General features: G+C 36.7%; 1 protein-coding gene across 2 annotated transcripts in view; it reads right to left on the reverse strand.

The window, feature by feature from the left end:
• The window catches only part of Pias1 (protein inhibitor of activated STAT 1), a 156,203-nt gene that overhangs the window by 45,301 nt on the left and 101,243 nt on the right, over window positions 1-9,659 (reverse strand). For both annotated transcript variants that reach the window (XM_004628786.3, XM_023712690.1), the window contains exons 3-6: window positions 4,928-5,012; window positions 4,362-4,409; window positions 1,361-1,451; window positions 626-760 (exon numbers count right to left, since the gene is read on the reverse strand). In XM_004628786.3, the coding sequence (XP_004628843.1) occupies window positions 626-760; window positions 1,361-1,451; window positions 4,362-4,409; window positions 4,928-5,012 (359 nt within the window). The remainder of the gene's footprint in view (window positions 1-625; window positions 761-1,360; window positions 1,452-4,361; window positions 4,410-4,927; window positions 5,013-9,659) is intronic.

The following is a 9,659-nucleotide window of genomic DNA, read 5'->3' on the forward strand; positions in this document are numbered from 1 at the left end:
AATAAAGGAGTACTATTGGAGTGATACCATTGTTTACCACTGTTTAAAACTGGTAAAGATTTTTAAAAAGAGAATAGTGTTGATAGGCATACAAACAAACATTGGAAGAAAATAAATTTGCACGTCTTTTGAGAAGGCAGCCTGTCAATATACATAACATTTCTTAACATTCTGCATGCTCTACTCAGCAATTCTACTTAGGAGAATTTTTACTAAGGATATTACTATGTATGTATGCAAAGCTATAGCTACTGGGCTGGTCTTCAAAATGGTCTTTGCTGATGCAATGAATAAGTCAATCAACAGATCAAATAAGTGCTCAGCAATAGCTAAGTAGTGGCATATTCACATTAGAATATGATGTAGCTATATAAAATAATGCAGAAAAATAGATGATAAGAAAGGGAGTCATTTATGATAAATTGTTGAGTTAAAAGATCAGGTTATAAAACATTAGATACTGCATGACCCACTTTTTAAATGGGAACATGTTGAAAATTCACTATGAGAAGAAAATCCCTTCATAACTTATTTTACAGTATCATTTCCATATATACTCCAGTAGCCATGGTGATCAATCCTCCCTTATAACACAAAAATCCGGTGGAAACAAAAATGTACTCACTCTTCCAATTTCTGCAGTCCAAGAAACAACAATGGTATTTGGTACTGTTGTGGACAATCGAACAAGTGAGGTGATATTAATTGGTCTGCTGGGTCGCTTTGGTTCCACACCATTTTTAGTAGGTGGAAGGTAACCCTAGAAAAGAAATATAATTATTCAACTTCAATTTCAATCACTTCACTTCCATTTTTCTTAAAAAACCCATCCCATCTAACACAGTACAAAATACAAGTGTTTTCATTCAAAGTACAGTGAACAAGTCTAAGTTTCCTGTGTTACTATTTCTCTAAACAATCCTTTAATCTCATTATAGTAAGCCTGAGGAAAACATCAGTCACAGAGATTCAAATCTCTTAAAGAACTAGGTGAGATAAGTATATAAGGAATATGTTGAAAATGACCAACAACAGCTTCCTCTCTCACCCCCTAGTAAGGCTTATCACAGTTCAAATCTACATTGTACTACAGTCTTAAAGAATCACATGCACACAGTTGAGATCGTGTGGAAACTTCTCCATAAAACCCCGCACAACACCAAATCTACCACGCCCAACTCAGAATCCATAGCTAATGTCACAGCTAACTGTACACAAGTGGTGCCAATATTGTAGCTAGACACAAAGGCAGACCAAAATAAAAATGTTTTCTTAATGAAAAACCCAGAGTAAAAACAGCTGCAATGACATCTGCTAGTTTTGTTGGTAATGTACTTAAAACCTAGCCTTTAGGACTTACTGGAAGGCTGCAAGGTTTTGTGTTCACTTTCACACAAAGATTGGGTGGGAAGTGATCTTCCTGTGGACAACTGGTTTCAGATAAACAAAACCTAAAGAATAAAGGTCAAGTTTAATTTCTTTTATTAAAGGATAATTTCATTAAAACAACATTAATATTTTTGTCTAAACAGCTAAACTAAAAGAAGATTAACTTAAAAACAATCAAACAAGGGAAAACTATCTTTAAAAAAAAAAGCCAACACTCCCTGTAATGATTAAGCACACGCACACGGGCTTAAGAGTACAGTAGCAGACACTGAACAGTATAGCTTGAAGCACGCAGCTCCATTTACACATGGATACTCCTCTTGCTGGAGATCTGTGATAATTTGGACAGACAAATCAACTAGACTGGTGATACCCAAAGTGTCTTTAAGGCTATTTCCTCAGCCCAGGGAGATAGCTCAGTAGAATAAGCGCTTGCCTGGCAAGCGCAGAGTCCTGAGTTCAATCCCAGGTACCACCAAAAAAAAAAAAAAAAAAAAAAAGAAAAAGCTAGTTCCTGAAGGCATAAAATATATGTAGGGGGGGCCAGGGAGGTGGCTCAGTGGAGTAAGTGCTTCCCTGGCAAGTGCAAGGGCCTGAGTTCAATCCCAAATTCCGTAAAAAAAAAAAAAAGAAAAACAAAAAAAGCCAAACAAAAAAAAGATATGTAGAAAATAGTGTATTTTATCTTGAAATAGACACAAATTACAGAAAGTAAAAATTTATCAAAACTTATTTACACATAGGCTGTACACGGCACCATTTCAGTCCACACAATGTAAACAGGCATTAAGCAATATTAACTCATAGCCACATAAAACTAACTGTAGTGCAGTAATAATTTTGTAGCCACTTCCTGTTGCCATCACATAGAGCTCAAACATGACAAGGGCCTGTTTACACTGTGAGCAGGCCACATGCGCCTACTCAGGAAGCTGAGTCTGGGACCCTAAATTCAAAGTCAAGGAGAAAACAAAACAAAACAAACAAAACAAAACAAAACAAAACAAAACAAAACAAAACAAAACAAAACACCCAACAAAGTCAAACTGGACAATTTAGCAGGAGATAATCTCAAAATGAAAACTACAAAGGGCTGGAGATGCCACTCTACACAAGAGCCCTGGGCTTACTCCCCAAATCTGTAAGCAAGATAATGCCCAACATATAAAATAAATGGTTGAGGAAAAAAGTTCAGAAGATGATAGTTCCTGTATGTAATGTTTAACTAATTAAGAGTCATTGTATTTTTGTACTTTTACTCAGTCACTATCAAAATGTGCCCTCATAGAGGATGATGAATTGTACCATGTATATAAAGCTTTCCAAAACCATGACTTAAATTATCAGTGGTCTACCGGAGAAGTGTCCTGCCATATTTTTTATGGTTTAAAAGTTCGCAAGAATATTTATATTCTTAGAATCTTCAACTTAACCTCTCCTTTGCTTTCTCCTTGTCTTTACCTCCTTATTTTTAAGCCTAAATCAGGTGAACAGCTGATTCCTGTTCTATGAAGAGTGAGGATGATACTTTTTTTTCTGACCTACTACTGTATTTATAATTTGCACATATAACTTAGTATCTGACTATCATGACTGATTTGTTTGACTTCTCCACAATACAGGAAAAATAGCTTACTTAGGAAAATGATTTGTCTGTTTATTTCCACTTCTACCATCTAATCCAACAAGAACAATGTAGCACACTTAGGTTTGTATATGGATACTCATGGAATAATTAGAACAGAATAAAATCAGTTCATATAAGTAAGAGGGAGATATATTAACATAAAAAGGTAGTAGCTTACATACAAAGAAATGATTAAGGGGCAGCTATGACTACATGTTGAATGTTTTTCTCTGTGCCACTAAAAATGTCCAAGAGATAGTCTCTTATGGACTGAAAGTTAGATGGGCCTCCAAAGGGCTAAAATTTCTTTCTTTATTTATTTTTTAAAAATGTATTTGGTACAGGGTCTCACTATGCAGCTTGGACTCGTAGTGATCCTATTTTCAGCTCCCCAGTAAAGGGCTGAAATTTAAAACAAGATAGGCCAGTCTCTCGCATGGTAGCCCACCACACATGCAATACAGGGGAGGCACTTCTTTTCCTACTTTTACTTAGCTAAAACATGTTCTGTAGAGCATATTTCTCTAAAAAAAGGCTTCACTGGTGTGAAAGAACAAGGGGAGAGGAGAAGAGGAAAGGGGAAAGAGGGAAGAGGAAGTGAGGGGGAAGAGAGAAGGGAGTGAGAGCAACAGGGAGGATAAGAGGACCACAGAACAAGGAAGGGAAAACCACCAGGCTACTGTGTTTGCTAGTCCATGAGATGCTGCAGGCTTTAGTACCAGTTCTTTGGTTATGTCACTTTGCCCCTTACATGCATAAGGTTCTTTCTCACATGAAAGTTGCTCTAAGAGCTGGCCACTGTATTATTTAAAAAGATACCACTGGCTGAAGCTTCTCAACCAACTGAGGGCAACCAAAGAGAAGAAATGTGGGTAAATATAAAGTGAAGTTAATACATGACCTTTGTTTGTTTGTTTTGTATTTAGGACAGGGTCTACAGGGTCTCACTGTGTAGATCAGACTCACAGTGATCCTCTTGTTTACAGCCTCCCAAGTGCTGGGATTACAGGAGCGCACCACCACGCACAGTCTTAATCACCAGCTCAATACACCCCCTGGGGGGCGGGCAGCACAGCAGGCCTGGGGATTGAACTCCCATTCTCTGCGTCTGCCTAAGCAGGTGCTTTAATCCGCTGAGCTATTTGACCTGCTGTATATGACTTGTCACACCCAAATAAATAGGGTAAAAATTATGATATCCCACAATAGAAGAATGTTTTCTCTTGCCCAAATATCTAAACCCAATACTTTCAACATATTTACTGAAAATCAGGCAGATTTTAAATTGATCTTTAGGGGAAATTATCTTTTAAACTTTGGATAGATGCTGTAGTCAACACCGTACCTTAACTGGACCTGCACTGTGAAGTCACATTTGGTCCCAGAAATATCCCTAAAATAAACAGAATGAGAAATACAATTATTTAAAAATATATGCACATGAAAGCTCATTCAAAGTCACTGTTACCTAGAAAAGTTTTTCTTTTTTCTTTTTTAAATTAGCAGAGAGATAACGGTTCTTGAAGAACATACAGTAATAGTGCCTCGGTTCATGGTTCATGAATTCAATTCTTCCCACAATTCTGGTTGCAAACCAAATCGGACGAGAATCAGATCAAACTTCCCCATAAGGTAACAGTGAACCCAAACACTGGATTTGATTCTGTTTTCATCCAATTCGGTGTGCGATCAGAATGGTGGAAAGAATTAAGCTTATGAACTGAGATTGTACTATAACAATAATTTCTTTTGTTTGTTTCTTTTTGAGACAGGGTCTCACTATATTTTGTTGTTGCTATTGTTTGTTTTTGTTCTAATAGAAACCCACCCAAAATGCTGTTTTTTAAAAAATAACTCATGATGACACTGCACTTAAAAGCCACGCTGCAGTTACACTTGGAGACAACTTACATGGAGCTACTGATCTGCTGCACTTGTTGCGGGGTCAAGGCAAATGCAAAACAGGTTTCTCGAAACCGCTGACTGTTGTCTGATGCTAAAGAAGACAAGAATTATTCTTTCAATCTCCTTTAAATTCATCACTACAGAAGATAATAGCAAAATATATAGGTCTATAATTAACTAGGACATACTCTAGGTAACAAAACAAAGCACTGAAAAATAAGAAATAAGCTAGCCGTAATATACAGACCAAAAACATAAAAACAGCTAACTCCAGAAATAATACATTTAGAATTGTAATTCAGAAGATATGTACGTAAAGAAAGAGTAATAAAAATTACCTAATCATATCAGTGTTTGCATCCAAAAGCACATTTGTATAAAAACATACTGTTAGCAATTTTACTTAACACAGAAGTTGAGCATACCATCAGCCATTTAAGATACATGATTTCTGAGCAAGTTAACACACCTGGGCAAAAGTGTATTTGCTCTTTAAAAGAAGTGAGTTTATTCATCTCCTGCATAACTATACCATCCAAGTTTTATGACCTAACTCTAAAATGCCCTTTTAAATTCTATTATTTCAAAGGAGAAAAAAGTTATAAGAAGGGAGGGAAAGAAATACAGAGAGGGAAATGGGCAAAGAGCGATGTGGTAAGAGACAGGCAAGCAAGCAGGCAGGCAAACACAAGTTACTCCACAGCAGTATTCCTAACTGTCATAAGGGCAGAGTGGTGCCGTGGCTTTCCATGCCATGTGTAACTAGGTCCTCAGTGCTTGGCACAAAGAAGCACTGGGTGACCGAGTAAAGAACATGAAACTCAAAATTAAAAAAAAAAAAATTAAAACTAAAAAACTTTTAAAAACACCAAATTAAACCATTTAAGCTTTACTTTTCTAGAACAAAAGGATCCCTAAGAGTTATTACCAAGGAATTCCTGGCCTGAGGGCCCCTCAGGACATATATTCACAAACACACTGCCAGGTTGATGCTTCAGATGTTTATTGTGAATTACGATATGAGCATCCATCCACCTGGCCATGGCCCATCACGATGGATCAGAATGCAAAATTTTAGTTTAGTAGGCTTAACCTTATGTAAAACTTCAGTTCCACTTTAGAACAGTGCTAATTAATAATTTCCCCAAGTACAACATTTATATTATCCTCAAGGTAAAACTTTAAGATTCATGTTAGAAACTAAACTACATTGAGTTTGGGCATACAGAGATCTAGAAAAGATTGTGACTAATGAGGCTGCTTCTTGTGTCACGCACAGAAATCACATTTATTACTTTAATGATAACCTATATTTACATCTTCTTTTGTATAGAGATTATGTTTGTGGTTTTGCTATGATTGTTTTGAGAAAACACTTTTCATACCATGTGGTTTCAGGACTAACTGCTGCTATAAATGCCAGGAGAGACTTTGCAGTTTGGGTTGTAGACAGTCTACATGAAAGACCTTTCTGGGGCTGGGATGGAGTTCAGTGTGGAGTGTTAGTGTAGCATTCCTGAGGTCCTAGGTTTGATCCCCAGCACCACAAAACTAAAATACGTAAATACTTCTCTAAAGTGAATGAAGCTAAAATATTCAGAACAATCACAAAATCTTCATACTAAAATGAGTCTTAGACTCATTTTAGTAGACTCATTCCCCTTAGGGCCAGGGAAATAGCTCAGTAGAATAAGTGCTTGCCTGCCAAGCACAGGGTTCTGAGTTCAATCCCCAGTACTGAAAAAAAATCCTTAGAAAATCACTCAAAACAATAAACCTATAGCACTGGTGGCATGCCTCTCAGTGAATATACAAAAAACAATTCACAGAGATACAGGAAAATGTACCTTCCTGTAAAACAGTAAACTGTAGGACTTTGCATAAAATCTAATCTATAAAAACCAGAAATGTTTTATGTATAATCTTACTAAATTTCTATTATCTATCTTTTATAACACACATGACACTGGTACAAGAAAAGTTTCTCTGAACCTCAATTTCATTATCTGAAAGGGACTGAATCCTCCATATGGTATACGCTCAAGTGTTTTGCTGAGAGGCTTAATCAGTGGTTTGCAGACCACTGATTTAGGGAGGGCTGAGAGCACAACCTTCCTTTCAAATTTTCCATCTGTTCTGTATCTGATCCTGATAGTGATAGAGAAGAAGTTGCCAGTCATAAGTAGGCTTACAGATCAATTGAGAATAGCAAAACACAGACTTGGTTTCCATACTGGTTTGCCACCTATTTGCAATGTGATAGGTACTTACCTACTTCAAATCGGTTTTTCTCTGCTGTTTATACACAATCCTCTCTCTTTCTCCCCCATACACATACCCCTCATGAGGCTATTTTGAGGAATACAAATTAAAACAACAAACAATTCCCTTTTCTGCTTCCTTCCCTACTTATGCCCTTAAACTGAAGCAATTTGTGCCCACTGGTACCATTCACCACTGTTTAGGGACAGTCATTCTTCAAATATCTGGAGACAGCATTCATGCATCCCTCCTTTCCCATCAACTCTTCTCTCTTACCAATGTATTTCAGGTTGAAATCTCCAAACCTGATCTTCTCTAGATTTCTTGAGGTTATCACATACTTACTAAGATGACAGCAATAATTATACACACTTTGTCATGGATTTTGTTATTAGTTCAAATTATGTATCACCTGTCTGCACTGTCCCATTCCCATGGGAGCACGCCTCCAATGAACTGACATTAATTACCCTTCCTCTCAGTGAAACACAACAGGAGCCTGCCACCTCCAGCAGAATTTTAAGAGCCATTCTGTAGCTTTGCCATCTTTCTCTCCCCTTTCATCTCAGGGCAAAGAGAATGTAGGGCCACCTACCACCTCCAGCTAATAAATGATACAAGTGAGAAATAAACCTCTGTTGTTAGGTGAGATTATTTGCTTATAAATTAACAGATTGTTCCACATGTGACTTGAAGCAAATGTTTATTAATAGTTACTATCTATTATTAATCTACCTAACAGTCATGAGGGAAAGATATAAACTTCCTTTTCAGATACTAAAATTGAGGTTAGGGCCAGGGAGATGGCTCAGTGGAATAAGCACTTGCCTGGCAAGTGCAAGGGCCTGAGTTCAATCCCCGGATCCGCCAAAAAAACAAAAAAAAAAACCCAAACAAATAGAAAAACTGAGATTAAATACTAGAGTCAAGGTTAAACACCTGTAAGAAGAACACCCAGAATTGATTATCTCCCCTAACTTCTCTCCCTTTTCTTTCTTTCTTACTTGTATTTGGTACAGGGTCTCACTATGCAGCTCAGACTCGTAGTGATCCTCCAGTTTTCAGCCTCCCCAGCACTCGGATTACAGGTGTGCACAATCACGCCTGGACTCGGTGGCTGGCTCAGGACACATGGGGACAGGGCTGGCACAGCATGTATTACTGGGGATCGGCCCCTGGTCCCTGTGCATCTCGCCAGCCCTGGTTGTATCCCATTTCTAAAGCTCATGATTTTCTTGTAACATAGATCTAGTAGTCACCCTGATCTTGATTATACCAATGCAGCCTAGCATTAAAAAAAGGATCACAGAAACTACAAAAACAATTATCAATTGTCACTTCATCAAAACCATTTATCATTTTTATGTGCTTCCTTCCAGCTATCATCAAACTTGTATATACAACTTCAAACCTCATTTCAGAAAATTATCCATATCATATTGTTCAACTGCAACCCCTATTACCATATTTTTAATTATTGTACTACATTCCAGCAGGGGACATAAGCCTATCTGAATTACTTCCCTATATTAATCATTTAGGTAGTTTCTAATTTTTTACTGTTTGAAACAACTCTGTGAACATCTTTAGGTTTATAGGTTTGTTTTTGGAAAAAGAAGGGAGCTAATTTCTTTGGATCAACTCCCAGTTGTGAGATTTCAGGGTCCAAATGTATAATGATTTTATGAATCCTGACAGATCAAAATTCCTAAGAGTGGCTTCAAATGGTCAAATTATATGTAAGACCATTAGCAATCGATGCAACTCCTTATGGTAGTGACTCTGGCCAGCATGGGAGTTGCTGTTAATTTAATGGGTGATTCCTGGTAGCTTAAGGTGATTCCTTAGTAGCTTAATTCGTGTTGACATGATTTTGATGTTTGTTGTTATTGAGCCTTCAATTTAATTATTCAGTCTTGCTCTATATGTCTGTATATACATTTTTGCACACAAATTTCATATGTAAGACTATTTTAACACTTAGAAATTTGATACAAATATTTTCACCCTCTGCTAGATATTTAAATTTCTTTGTTTTGTAGTGCTGGAGATCAAACCCAGGAGCTTCATATATGAAGGCAGGCATTCTAACACTGTGCCACACCCCAAGTTCAGTTAATCTTAAATTCAAACAGTACCCAATTAAATTCTTTGGTTTGTTGTTTTTTAATGTCATTATAGAATCCATCTGGCATTTATGGTAGTATATATTACAAATGTTTAAATTTCTATTTAGATTAATTACTTACAATTCTATTAACAGTATTTGTTAAATAATCCTTCCATCCCTACAGATATGTGTACTTCTCTGATGATATATAATTAGATCCTTATACCCAAAAGTGTTTTATTTCTGGATAATTTTCTTGTTGGTCTTTTTTACACTGGTGCCAGTACTCTTTTTTAATGTTCTTTTTTTAAATTTTATAACTTCGGTATACAGTATTTTAGTATCTTATCACTAGGGTGTTTTTCT

Source organism: Octodon degus, unplaced genomic scaffold (assembly GCF_000260255.1).
Source record: "Octodon degus isolate 3935 unplaced genomic scaffold, OctDeg1.0 scaffold00026, whole genome shotgun sequence".
Taxonomy (NCBI): Eukaryota; Metazoa; Chordata; class Mammalia; order Rodentia; family Octodontidae; genus Octodon; species Octodon degus.